Source organism: Danio rerio, chromosome 23, assembly GCF_049306965.1.
Source record: "Danio rerio strain Tuebingen ecotype United States chromosome 23, GRCz12tu, whole genome shotgun sequence".
NCBI classification, from domain to species: Eukaryota; Metazoa; Chordata; class Actinopteri; order Cypriniformes; family Danionidae; genus Danio; species Danio rerio.
The window spans coordinates 11,284,337-11,299,473 of record NC_133198.1 but is presented as its reverse complement, the minus strand read 5'-3'; the positions used below and the strand labels follow the sequence as shown (position 1 = coordinate 11,299,473).

Below are 15,137 nucleotides of genomic sequence, written 5' to 3'. Positions count from 1 at the left end.
TTGATTTTAGGGTGAATTGATTTGTGGAGTAAAATAGAGCAGAGGGTACTGCAAAGAGCATTCATAACTGAAGGCATCAGTCAAAACAATACATGTAATTTAATCAATTAAGGCCTGTTTGACGCTGTTGTTGTGCCTTTCACTGCGTTTCAATTCTTTAAGCTTTTCCAACACCTTTTTTTAATTCAAACATTCATTAATTTCATTCATGTATGTGTATTTGGAGATGCAGCAGTGGAAGTGTTTACTTGAGAGGAGCAGACAAAAAAATTCTGACAGTGTGTTTAAAATGTCTGTTAATCATTATTAACCTATTGTTTATCAAACCTGTAGTTGTGCTTAATCAGTGGCTAATTAGTTTAATGTTTTGGATGGACAAGCACACTTACCAACATTGTATGTGTGAATCTATATAGCTCTCTTCTTATAAACGCAGCTTGAATTCTGCTTATGGAGAATAAAAGGTTTCCATGCGGGCATACTGTAAATATTATCTGTATGTTAAAATTTAATCATTTGTTTTAGTTCATACAATGTTGCTTTTGGTGCCTCAGTAACTTTTTCTAAAATAATACTTTAAATTTACAACCAGCAGTGTGTAATGTACAAACACTTCACTGAAGATAACAATTTCACTACACAACATGAAATATTGATGATATTTAAAGCAAGTAAATGAGCCAGAATAGGAAAGAAAAAAGATTAACTGCATGTTTTCCAATAGGGTAAAACACAGATTGTTGTGTTAATGCTCTGGGCTTAACAAGCTGTTTTGGTGTAACTTGTCTCTCTTGTAATAACAGAAAAAAACTAATTACTGAACTCAACATTCATAACTCAAGTAAAATCTGAAGATTTAAATGAGAAATCTTAACTTTTTTTTTTTTTTTACTAATCGACACGGGGGGAAATAAGTATTAAGCAAATCATGTTTTTCCTCGGAATAACATTTATAAGAGCTGTTGACATGAAACCAAAACAATACAATCATAAAAATAAAACAAAACAAAAAAATCTGAAGGTTAGTTACTGCATGTGTATTAATATTGGAATGACACAAGGAGTAAGTATACTGAAATTTTATTGCTTATTGCTATTGATTTATTTAATGCTTTTATATAAAAGGATTTTTGGTTGTGGCAGCTTAAAGATGACTCTCATGTGGCGAATGAAGTCACATCCATTGCTCAGGTGTGATTTTTTTTTTCAGTCTTCAACAGAGTGTAAAAATCTTGAAGGTTCTGTGTCTCATCTAACAAACCTGATCTTTATTTTGTATTCTATACTGCAGATTAATGGAGAACTACAAATCCTCCACATATACAAACTACAACTTCCAGCACACATCAGTTTGTTACAGATTGATTACATGGGCTTTAAACACAGTGCACACACACACACACACACACATCTTTGCTGAGTCTTGTTTATCTGTGAGTGTTACCGCACGATTTTGTTTGTTTAGCCAAGCTGTGTTTTGACACTTTGCTTCATCTGTTTGTTTTGGTCCATTGCTGCCTGTCCATTCTCATAATAAACTACATATGGATCCTCTACTTTGTCGTCAGCGTCCATCCCATGACAATTGGATTTAAGTCAGGTGATTGGCTGGGCCATTTTCAGCTTGGTTTTCTTTGTCTGAAAGCATTTGAGAGTTTCCTTGGCTGTGTTTTTCTTGCTGAAATGTCCACCCTGGTTTCATCTACATCATCATCATAATGTATTATAATGTATCATAATGTATCATAATGTCATAATGATAATGTAGATGTTGGACTGAAGCAGCGTATATTCATTTATAATGATAAAGGGCAGTGGGTTGCTGAAGAACTACTGAGAGATTTCAGCTGCTGTCTGAGCTTTCACTGTCATTCTACACCTCCCTTTCTTCATACATTGAATACTATATTACATTTATTTTCATGCTAATTAAATTTATATTCTTTGCATATACATTATGGATTTCTTTGGTTGTTACCAACATCTGAAGAAAGTTTCAAGTCAACGACACCTTTAGATATATGTTTTCTGAGAAAAATGGTGATGTTTTCAAAACATATTTTCCTTGCTGTAAATAGTTACAGTATGATGAACACAGTCATCAATTCACACTGTATAAGTACCCTAACAACACTGTAAATAAAAACAAATAGGTTCCACACAATTCCTTCATGTTTTCCCAACACAAATTGATTAAGTTAACTGAATGGTTTTACAAACGTAAGAGAATTCAACATAAAACAACTAAACTGTCCCCAAAACAACAATGTTAATAATTTCTCATATAATCTACAGTAACTTACTGTAAATCAATTACAGCAGAAATACTGTATTTACATTTAAAGCCTTTTATCTTGATTTATATGTATTGCTACAATATTGCTTATATTTACTATAAAATATACAGCAATTTTCACAATACACTTTACAATACAGTTACGTAACATATTGCATATATATCCTATAGTAAAATACAGTTCACATGACAATTAACTTTTGTTGTTTTAACTCATTTTAAATAAGTAGTATGAATAAGCAGCATAAGTCATTTTTGATTGCATAGGAACTCTGTATGCCTTACAAAAAAAAAAGGCAAACAAGTCTTATTTGATTATTTTAGCATGTAATGTGGCATTATAAATGGTCTGTTTTTTTTTTTTTTTTTTTTTTTGGTGTTGTTAATTTTTAATAGTGACATTTTCTTATTTTTTGACAGAAGATATGCAAAATGTTAAAATGATATCTAAAACCTCTATATAATAAAATATATTTACTAAAACCCATACCTAGGGCCAGACAGAATCTGCTAACATTTTTTGCTAGTTCTTCGCAGATCATTGTAAAAAATCTGCAGATTTATGCTGAATGATTTTGGGTGTATCGTAACTAATAAGTTAATATGTTAAATGAAAGGTAATACATTTTTATCTTTTATTTAATATTTACAATGCAAATCCATCTAGATCCACTTATTTGGTAAACAAAGCAAGCCTCTCATATAATAAATAATAATAACTCCTTAAATTTATATAGCACTTTTCTAGACAGTCAAAGGACTTTACACAGTGGGGGGGGTCTCCTCATCCACCATTAGTCTGCAGCATCCATCTGGATGATGCGACGACAGCCATATTGCGCTAGACTGCACACCACATACCAGCTGATTGGTGGAGAAGAGACAGAGTGAAGCCAGTTATAATATGGGGATGGTTTCAAATTCATGATGGACAGAGGCCAGTGGCCAAATTTGGCCAGGTTTGTCCGGGGTTAAACCCCTACTATTTTTCGTAGGACAACCTAGGATTTTTAAAAGAGCAGTGTAGAGTCCCCATCAATATACTGGGGAGTTAAGACCTGCACAGACCGCAGGTTGAGCGCCCCCTGCTGGCCTTACTAACACCATTTCCGGCAGCAGCCTAGCTTTCCCATATGGTCTCCAATCCAGGTACTTAACGGGTGTCTATGTAGCTTCAGTGTGCAACCATGTGAGAGTTGTAAAGAGCTAACATATCTACCATATATCAATCTTTAACTACCATACTACTTCATCTACTAAAAGACAGAAATGATTACTTTACAAACTGTATTGTAAGTAAATTATATGAACATTTTCATATTAGTCAGTAATATTAATTAATATTAATTAAATTAATAAAAATACTTAACTGGGTTAATTAGGTTAACTAGGCAGGTTAGGGTAATTAGACAAGTTATTGTAAAGTGATGGTTTGTTCTGTAGACTATTGAATAAAAATATAGCTTGAAGGGGCTAATAATATTGACCTTAAATTTTATTATTTATTTTTTTTATTAAGAACTGCTTTTATTTTAGCCAAAATAAAACAAATAAGACTTTCTCCAGAAGAAAAAATATTATCAGACATACTGTGAAAACGGTGCGAAGCAGTGGCGGAGTAGGTAGTGCTGTCGCCTCACAGCAAGAAGGTCACTGGGTTGCTGGTTCGAGCCTCGGCTCAGTTGACGTTTCTTTGTGGAGTTTGCATGTTCTCCCTGCGTTCGCGTGGGTTTCCTCCGGGTGCTCCGGTTTTGCCCACAGTTCAAAGACATGTGGTACAGGTGAATTGGGTTGGCTAAATTGTGCATAGTGTACGTGTGAATGTGTGTGTAGATGTTTCCCAGAGATGGGTTGCGGCTGGAAGGACATCCGCTGCGTAAAAACTTGCTGGATAAGTTGGTGGTTCATTCCGCTGTGACGACCCTGGATTAATAAAGGGACTAAGCCGACAAGAAAATTAATGAATGAATTAATGATACTGTGAAAACTTCCTTGCTTTGTTAAACATAATTTGGGAAATATTTAAAAAGGAAAAATAAAAAATAAAAGAGGGGCTTATAATTCTGACGTAACTGTACATACAGAAAATCTATATCTATAATAGTGAGACATTTTATTAACACACTGCAAATTGAATTTTCCTTAAAACATTTTATTTGTTCTTGTTTTTTTTTTTTTTTTATTGTCAAAATCCACTGTAGTTTCTCCACTGCACAATTTACATAAATGCAATCTAGCAGATCAATATCAATTTGCATCACATAAAGAGTGTTTGTTTTGTGCTTCTGAATCCAAGCGATCTTCTCACTTGTGATCTTTTAAGCAACATTAACTGCATTAATGGTGTAATAATTTTAGCCCATAATGTGTGTAATAATCACACAGCAGCCACTGCTCATTACCTCATGCCAGTTTCTTGCATAAAAGAGCACGTTTTTCGGAGGTAATTGAGAAAAATAGACTGGTCTGCCTGTAACGAAGCATTTCTAATTTCTCATCTGATTTGCTCCTCAACAGGTCAGGTGTTTTTTCTTCTCGAGAGAGAGGAGCCGTTCATTCACGGCGCACTGGATTCAAGTAACACTCGCCCCTGGCAGCTGAAGATGACGTTACTATGGAAACAGTTTTTGCTGCTATCAATCATGGAGTATCTTGCAGGTAAAATGAATTGGTAATTCCTTCCCTGTGCAGCTCTTGTGGTGTATTCACAACTATGTCTCTATCTACTTTAACTTCATCTTTTCTTAGCTAGATTAGAACAGAGTTTTGAAGCTCAAGAGTTAAATAAAAATGACAAAAGAAACCGTATATGACCACAATTCCAAATAAAAGTTGGGACATTTCGTAAAATTGATTAAATGTAAATTTGTGCTTTGTTAATTTTCTTTAACTTTTATTTACTCAAAACCTGCCAGTTCAGCTTTTTTAAAATAGAATTGAAAATGTCATGTTCAACTAATGCCAAGTTTAGACTAGGGCCGCTCGATTATGGGAAAAATCATAATCACGATTATTTTGGTCGTAATTGTAATTACAATTATTCAAAACGATTATCAGTTGAAGTCAAAATTATTTGCCCTTCTGTTAATTTTGTTTAATATATAAATATTTCCCAGATGATGTTTAACAGAGGAATTTTTCACAGTGTTTCCTACAATATTTTTTTCTTCTGGAGAAAGGCTTATTTGTTTTATTTGGGCTAAAATAAAAGCAGGTTTAAATATTTTGAAACCATTTTTAATAGGTCAATATTATTAGCTCTTTAAGCAATATATATTTTTGATTGTCTGCAGAAGAAACCACTGTTATACAATGATTTGTCTAATTACACGAATTATGAACTTTGAATGTCACTTTAAGCTACATACTAGTATCTTGAAAAATATCTAGTAAGATATAATGTACTGTCATCATAGCAAAGATAAAAGAAATCAGTTATTAGAAATGAGTTATTAAATCTGTTATGTTTAAACTGTGCTTTAAGCATCTGCCCTGTAAGAAAAATAAACTTCAGCTACAAAAGTCCTTTAGTCAAGAGCAGTGAGGGATTTTCTTCTTTTGTTGTTTGATTAATAATAAAAACAGACAGCAGCAAGGATATTGCACACTGTCACTTTAAGAATAGTGCGGCTCTGATATGGTTTCTCTTTCACATGTCTTTTGATTCTCAACTTGTTTGTTTATTACACAAATGAGGGTTAATATAAATAATCCCTAAACACCGCACTCTGACACGAATATGCATTTTTTTTAAACGTTTTTCAACATTAAAGCTTAAAATGGTCGTTAGATGTGCTCAGGTCACCTGTATGAGGCTAAGCGTGGCGCACACACACACAAACACGTATGTGCTCTTTCACGCTTTTGAAAATATGAATGACTCTAATGTAGGGCCTACATCAATGAATGATGCTCATACCCTGCTGAAGACGTTACATTACAGTACATGCTTTTAGTCATTTTCACGTGAAACTGAGCTTTGCAGAGCAACAAATGTGTACAGCTGGAAAGGGGGCGGTGGAATAATCGTTTATTTGATTAATGATTTTTTATAATGGTTAGAAGACAAACTCGAAATCGTAACCGGATTTTCGAATTAATTGCACAGCCCTAGTTCAGACTGCATAAATTTTAACCTCGAAAACGGCGACAAATGTTTAAAATCACAGGCAAATCCATGCTCATTTACACGAGTAACAATTATACAGTGTGAACTATCAAAGACGCCATCTAAGAGAATCGCCTGTGAGTCGTCGACACCCGGGAAATATTTGGCATGCTAAAAAAAACGCTTCTTCTCAGTCTTTTTTGACCCAAGAAATGAAGGAAAAACTAGTGCAAATTTGGCAGGAGCACCTTTGTCAGTTGAAGTGTCATCTGAGCATTATCACAACCGGATCAAAGAAGAAAAAAGTTGGGGAGAAATTGGCCACATAGCAAAATTTCTCTGGCCCAGCTCTGGCCCACACAATCAGGTTTTGCTTGGCCCACATGCCGCAGTGAATTACGGTACATGACTGGACCAAATCTGGCTTCCAGACAAGGGCCAAACACGGACCATATCTGGGCCAAGTCTCAGCCAAGTTAATAACTCATAACTGGGCCTGAACTGGGCCAGATAGGTTGGTGTGTCATGATTGCAATGAAATTGATAAACCCATGGAGTGATGCGCTTTAGGCACACTATGGGCACGCTTTTTCTCAAAGTGACCTGATTGGTAGAATTTTTTTTCTCTATACTCAAAAATGATTTTAGTGTATTTTAAATGTGGGTCAAGACTGGCCAAACTCTCATGGCCCACTTATCAAATTTTTAAATCTGGGCCAAATACTACGTTTTTCATCTGGCCCAAATCTTGTGTGCCGCCTTAAAGACGGTGCCACCTCTGCCAAACCCGGGCCATGTTTGGCCCACATGCTGTATGCCAGTGCCGGATGAATGCCGGCTGTGCCAGCTTTATGCCAAATCTGGCCCAGAATTCTTTGCTACTAGGGTGCTAATTCCCTTCAAAATCCACCAAAAAAAGTACATGTTCTACCCAACTAAAGGCTTCTTTCTTTATTTAATAACAAATGATATACTATGTCACCGCATTGTTTCCATGTCACTTCTCGCGTGTTTTTGGTTGTGAGACTTTGCAGACCGAGACAAAGTTGTTGGTGATTCTTCCTACACTCTTAGGAAAAATGTTACCATGTTGTACCAAAGAAGATACAAACCCTTGTCACTGGGACAGAATTGTACCTTAAACAAACAAACAAACAAATTTGTACCATTGCAGTTTGTACCTTTAAGGACATGATTTGTACCATAGGAAACCAAAATGTACCTTTGATGAAGGTTCAATATTGTTTCTGCAAATTTTAAAAGCCAAAGGTACACATCTGATCCATAAAGGTACCACTACCGTGACGAGACACTTTGTTCCCTTAACAGTGTCAAAAATGCTTGGCAAACATAAAAATGCTGTAAATGTTTAGCTTAAAATACCTGTAGTTTTGCTACCTGTTGTTTTGTATTAATGCATTAATTAACTTAATAATTAGCATTTGTGAGTATCCTTAAACAGACTGTATACTTTTAAATAATGATTCATGTTTTAATATGGACATTATTCATAAAATCACTTTGCCTTTCCAGTAACATTTATATTCATATATTTTCAATAAAGAAGTTGTTCAACACTTTTGTATCTTTTATATCAGAACAATTGTGCACCTTCATTTCAGTTGTACCATAAAAGGTACAGAACAGTATCATAAGAGGTCTTTTCTGTACCATATAAGGTACAACTTTTACAAAGGTACAAAACTGTTCCTTTAGGAAAATAATTTTTACCACCGTGTACCTTTTTTTTGAGAGTGTATAGTAAAATTATGCTGTGTGAAACCCCCTGACGCCAATCCATCTTGCAGTGTAAACAAAGCCCAGATAGTCATGCAGTGTGAAAACATCTGTGTTTTCACGACTACTTTGAAAATTGTGCAGTCTGAACTTGGCATTAATTGTCAATATTCAAGGCTTTGGTGTATAAATTAAACCGTAGTCTCTTTTTAGAAACAACATTGGTCAGATTGTAGCCAAAGTGAAAACATCTAAAATGTTAAATAAAACAAAATTCATTTGCCTTTAAATTTACGAAAATACTAAAAAAAAAAAAAAAACAAGAAAGGTAAATATATCTAACAATCTACCGCACACATTATGATAAATCTATTAAAAAATATTTGACTCTTTTTCTTTTCTTAAAATGGCCTAACATAAAGTGCTGTAAAAAAAATTGGAAAAATTTAGAAACTTAGAAATTTCAAATTGAAAACTTTCCTTATGATTAATAATTGTGTTGTTTAAAATGATTTAATTGGTGTTGCAGTATTATAAGCTTTAACACAGAACTTATAAATGACACCTTATACATGCTTTCCAACAACTCATATTCCAACAGCTTTCATTTATTCTGTTATTTTTGCTGAATATTATTAAAAACAAACCTAATATTGTATTATCATTGATACAACATACAGTACATATGAATATTTTCTTCAGTAAATATTATAGCAAAAAATAACAAGTCTAGTATATCCAGATACATCAGAATAATGTAGCTACTAGCTAACAGTATATATATATATATATATATATATATATATATATATATATATATATATATATATATATATATATATATATATATATATAGTATACTATATAATATACTACACCTTTCTTGTCTGCCTCTGAGCTAATTTACCTGAACTTCCTCTATCTAATGTCTAATCTGTATCATTCTTATGGTCACTAAAACCCCTCTCATCCTCACTTTCATCTGCAGGAAGAGCCAGTTCTGTCCTTTTTTTCTTTCACTTACCATAGAACATGGTGATGCTCGCTAATACACTGTTGCCATTAAAACTAGATTTTACCCATAATGCAAAAGTCATTAACATACAAGTAATCAACTTTATATTACTATCTTTCGTGTTGTTATTGTTACAACTTAAAAGTTCACAGCTGACCTTGCTAGCTACAGTAGCTAACCCATTGCAATATTGCACGTTCCATTATTGGACAATGTTGCCATTTGGCAACACATACATTTGATCAATTTACAAAAACCTAATTTGATTAATAATATTTTTGTTGTGAATATGTCATTGTAACTTACTGGAGGTGATGTTTTACTTGCGTATTTCTAGAGTATGCACAGGTTTGTTTTTTTCCAATGGAGGTGTATGGAACCAGATTAGTCTCAAAAGAAATTCACGCAAAAGACACGATGTACACATGCGTAGCCAAATTCACATGCATAAAACCAAATTCACGTGCTTAAAATATTTATTTATTTATTTATTTATTTATTTAACGCAGACTGTTCCTCTCCAGCATGGCGAACGGAGGAAGCAGCAGTCAAATAAATAAATTTTTAAAAATAAATTTTAAAAAAGTGCGACTGCTGCTTTCTCCGTTCGCCATGCTGGAGAGGAACAGTCTGCGCAAAAGAAGCGCAGTGTTGGTTTCATTGAATACAGCTCTCATCTGATTGGCTGAAAGGTACGAGTAGCCCTGACTCTGGCAGGAAAGTCTCAAAAATACACACAAACGTATCCAGGGGGAGCCGTACGTGAAAGAGGATTTGCACATTCTCATTCAGGATAAACTCACAAGTTTTAAACATTCAAAACTTTTTGTACACTCTTATACATTTGCAAATGGTGTTTTGCATTTGTGAAACGTATTTTATGAAAATGTATTTTTATTTTGTGCACGTGAAATTTTTTTGTGAATATAAATAAATATTTTACGCACGTGAATTTGGTTTTATGCATGTGAATTTGGCTACGCATGTGTACATCATGTCTTTTGCGTGAATTTCTTTTGAGACTAATCTGGTTCCATAGAGGTGTTCCAGGTAGCGTGACGCATTCGCGCCAGTGAATATGACAAGAATTAAATCACGTGACAAAAATTGACCGATCAGCTTCTGCTTGTATGGAATATTCACATTTCGGTCAGACTAATTATCACAGACAAACACAGAACACACAAACTCTGCAGTGCTTTGTAATTTTCTTCATGAATAAAATTTGTATCAGAGTGACAGCAATGTTTTATCAGCTTGTGATCCTCTGAGAAAACGGTTGATGGTAGCCTAGCAACCTACAACTTACGAAACACCGGAAAAAAACCCCGGTCAAGCATTGACCAGTCCGTGGTGATAAAAAGGTTGAGGATCACTGCCATAGCTGACCAAAAATAGATAAATTTGTAATTCGTCCATCACAAAAATATTATATTATTTTTTTCGCCTATAAACCAGTGTGAATACTGATCATTTTTGTTTTTGAATAGGGTCAATTTAAAGACCAAAGGCATAAGTTGTTCAGTTACAAATGGCCTACTGATGTTTTGCTTTTGTTTTTTATATTAGGCTATTATTTGTGCATGAACATATCTAGATATAGTAATAAACATGCCGTTTGTTTGAAAACTACCTTTTTGTCATTCTTACAGCAAACTTTTATAAGCAATGATATCATTAAACAAAAAGTTGGGTCTCACAATATTTTCCAGGGGAAAAGGGGGTCTTATGAATGCTGTTCTCTTATTGGCTGTTGGCGATCACTGATGTTATTTTCAGGCAAAACTAATTTCACACTGCATGATTTGAATCGCAGACAGCTCCAGATATTCAGCATGCCAAAAATCTCATGGGCATCAGCGACTCATCGGCGATTCTCTCAAATCGCATCTTTGATAGTTCACACTGTGTGAATGTCACTCAAGTGCACAAGCACCAATTTGCCTGTGATTTTAGGCATTTGACGGCGATTTCTCAAAAACTGTCGGCGAGTCAAAATCGGGGCTAAAATCATGCAGAAAAATCGGCATTAGGCAAAAAAAAGGTTGGGAACCACTGATCTAGAAGTTCTAGAAGTTCTATAGGTATAGATCGCAAGTCATTTATTCAATAAAGAAAAGATTTTCCTACCCCAGGAAATTCAGTTTTTACTGTTGAAATTTGCCCCCAGTTAATCAGTAAAGGACGGCTTTGTTTTCTTTGACTCATTGGATAGCATTGCTAATTTATTTGCAAGTCTTTCATGCGATAATCCAGTATTGCACAAATTTAATTTGCATTTTGGATGGAAACTTAGCTTATGTTTGCAACAAGGCACCTTGTGAGCTAAGTTGGCTAACAATGGTTTTGGGAAACGCACACATTTGTTAGACAAAACATAAAACCTCAGCTGAACCTGCTTGACCTTTGAGCTCACATATTAAGCACTGGATAAAAAAGTCTGTATACTGTAATATGCCACCATTAAATAACAGCTAAAGAGAATCAACAAATCAAATATTCTTGATTTTTTTGCATTTTACAAAACGTCCCTCACTAATGAAAGCTTTAAAAACACAGACTGTTCTTATTTACTGAAGCATTATGCATGTGGTCAACTGGTACTTTATTGTTTAGTCGTGAGCCAATGGCAGACAGGAACAAATGTGTTGTTGCTGCATTTGATGTTATCAGACTATATCTTGATTATGAGCGGAAGACAGTAATAGACTCTGACGCACAGAATCAGGCTTACAGGAACAGGACGTGTTTTGGATGTGGTGGAAAAGATTTCAATTAAGCTGTGCAGTCATTTTGAAAATGAATTGTGTTGTGTCATAGAAGGTTTTGGAGGTTTTGATACAACGTGTCCTCCAAGGAAATTGAACTAGTATGTCACAGTTTACGGCTCCGCTTCCTACAGTTGTGGGAGGGGAATTATTTACCCCAATATGAGTTTTGCTGGATTTGGCTTTCTATATACTAAGGCTCGAGCTCTTAAAGGGATAGTTCAATGTTATAATTATGTTTTTAAGGGGAATAGAAAAATCTGTCCATTCTGGAAAATAATTAGAGAACACTTCAAGGTAATCATTCATTTAATTTTATTTATGAACTACTGATTAATATGTCATCACATTTTTTAAGTATTTGCTTTGCTGTCTTTATGCAAAAAATCAATACATGATCATTAATATATAAATTAAATGTTGTTCTCTGACTTAGTTTGAAACATTTTATTGGAAAAAAAGAATAAAAACAGACAATGTTGTGTCTAAAACTTCAACTTTTTTTGTTAAACTTTTACATACAGGGGTTGAATGAAACTTTTAGACCACAGTAATTCATTAGAATGGTAAGGAGTGGCCAGTACACCATCAATTCATCTTGTGAATGACACAAAACAACTTTCTTGAAACTTGAGGCCTTTCACAATGCATGGCATCCCAGTGGGATTTTAAGCAATTATTTTTGCAGAACAATGCCCAGGTCACTAAATGATTCTGGTGGAGGAAAATGTTTACTGATTTGCTTCTCCAAAAAGTGGCTCAATAATATTTAGATTTGGTGCAGGCCAGAGACGTTTGACTTCATTTTCATGTTCATCAAACCACTCTGTCACCTGTCTTGCTGTGTGTATTGGTGCATTATCATCTTGATACTGCCTTCAGCATACAATTATTTGGATCATTGGGTGCACATGGTCCCCCAGAATGGTTTGGTAGTCCTTGGTAGGGATGCATCTAGCTCAAGTATTAGGCGTAGGGAATGCCATGATATTGCAGCCCAAACTATCACATGATCCACCGATCATGCCTCACTCAGGGCATGAACAGTCTGGTAGGTACGCTTCTTTGGGGCTTCTCCACACCGTAACTCTCCAAGATGTGGGAAAAACAGTAAAGGTGGATTCATCAGAGAACAATACATGCTTCACATTGTCCACAGCCTAAGATTTTCACTGCTGACACCACTGAAGCCCGACCATGTACTGTATACAAACAGTTTTGGTGGAAACAGGAGAGTTGACAGCTTCCTCTTGCAATTGCAGTTATTCTTTTTAGATGTGGTTCATACTTCTTGGTGGTAAAAACTTGCTGTCTTGGTCACAGATGCGCCAGCGAGATGCACACCAACAATTTGTCCTCTTCTAAAAATTGATATATCACCCATAATGTTGTGTGCATTGCAATATTTTAAGCAAAACTGTGCTGTTGCTCTGTTGATTAAACCTTCACACTCTGCTCCTACTGGTAGAATGTGTATATATTTACTCACACTCTTACATTGAGGAAAGCATCACTATAGCATGATGTTTTGTGTGAAATTGCTTAACTAGATCATATCCTGTACAATTTTAAATACAAATAAAACATACAGGGACATTTTCTGCATTCAAAATATGTATTGAAGATTTTAAAATATGATAATTCTAGCTGCATTTTATGAGTGAATGCTTGTTTATGTAAATGAAATTCTTAATAAAGTCAGTTTGTACTCTCATAGATTTCATTGATTAAACATTGCGCAGCTCTCTCTGCTATAATTTAGTCCATCTCATGTAATTCAAAATGCATGAATTTCTTTCCTCTGCGGACCACAAATGAAGACATTTTGAATAATTTGAATAATTTACATTCCCTCTGTTCAATGTTCAACCATCAGCCAACACCACGCAAGATCGAAGCCCACCATAAACAGACTTATTTAATATAGGAGTGTGATAGTGTGGTTTATTGGCCTCTCCACTTGACCACTGGTTGCGTCTGCTTCTACAGTGTCTTCACTTGCAGCTGTGACTTCCCAGTTCTTCCAGTGGTTCTGTCCAGCTCTGACTTTCTACTGCCCCCTTTCTGGTTCTGCCCAGCTTCTCCTCCCTGCTGAAGACTCCACATTGGCTGTCTGACCCATCAGCTCCACCTTGGCTCACACTATCTCCACTGGGCTCCCTCACCCCTTTACCTTCATTAGTCTTTATCACCTTTCCTCTATTTCTTTAGCTATGCCTCATCTTATTGTCCCACCAGCTCCATTGAGCTCCTCCTTCCCTGGCTCTACCTCAGTCCAATCCAGATCATTTAGTCATTTATCAGACACTTTTGACCAAAGCCACTGTGGGCTTCCAGATACTCGTCTCCACCTCAGTTGACAAGAGTCTCTATTTCCACCCTGAGCCTCTAACACTTAACATGTGGTGCAGCAAGATTCTAGCAACAAGCAATTCGGCTGTCCAAACAAAACACGAAACATGACACAAACATTTAAATACCACAGTCATTCAGAAGTTCAGAATAGTGCACTGCACACCCAACATTAAGATTTATAATCTAAGTAAAATATATTAAATCTCATTAACATGCTAAGAGGAAGCAGTGTCACAGTAGGTAGTGCTGTCGCCTCACAGCAAGAAGGTCGCTGGGTCGCTGGTTCGAGCCTCGGCTCAGTTGGCTTGTCTGTGTGGAGTTTGCATGTTCTCCCTGCGTTCACGTGGGTTTCCTCCGGGTGCTCTGGTTTCCCCCACAGTCCAAAGACATGCGGTACAGGTGAATCAGGTAGGCTAAATTGTCCATAGTGTATGAGTGTGTGTGCGAATGTGGGTGTTTCCCAGAGATGGGTTGCGGCTGGAAGGGCATCCGCTGCGTAAAAACTTGCTGGATAAGTTGGCGGTTCATTCCGCTGTGGTGACCCCGGATTAATAAAGGAACTAAGCCGACAAAAAAATGAATGAATGAATGAACATGCCATGAGACTTATATACGTTGGTTCTAATGTTTCAATGTTTATTTTCAAACACTATCTTGAATGGTTATTTTATTTTCAAGTACTGAGGTGAACTATATGCTTCACTAAAGCTATAAATGTCATGTAAATGGTATTCAAACTCACATTAGTAGGCTTAAACACTAAATAAAGCACATAATTAGCAGCAGAGGGGATACTTTTCATAGTAGTTTATGCTGTTGTTCAGCTGTGATGTCACAGAAATAGTAACAGTTCCTAAA

At 35.5% G+C, this 15,137-nt stretch overlaps 1 protein-coding gene across 3 annotated transcripts in view; it reads left to right on the top strand.

Annotated features, from left to right (window-relative positions):
• Positions 1-15,137, top strand: part of cntn3a.2 (contactin 3a, tandem duplicate 2) — a 212,462-nt gene that overhangs the window by 39,612 nt on the left and 157,713 nt on the right. For all 3 annotated transcript variants that reach the window (XR_012399022.1, XM_001340803.10, XM_073939892.1), the window contains exon 2: positions 4,814-4,954. Coding sequence is in view for 2 of the 3 variants with exons in the window: in XM_001340803.10 (XP_001340839.6) it covers positions 4,900-4,954 (55 nt within the window). In the remaining variant the exon portion in view is untranslated. The remainder of the gene's footprint in view (positions 1-4,813; positions 4,955-15,137) is intronic.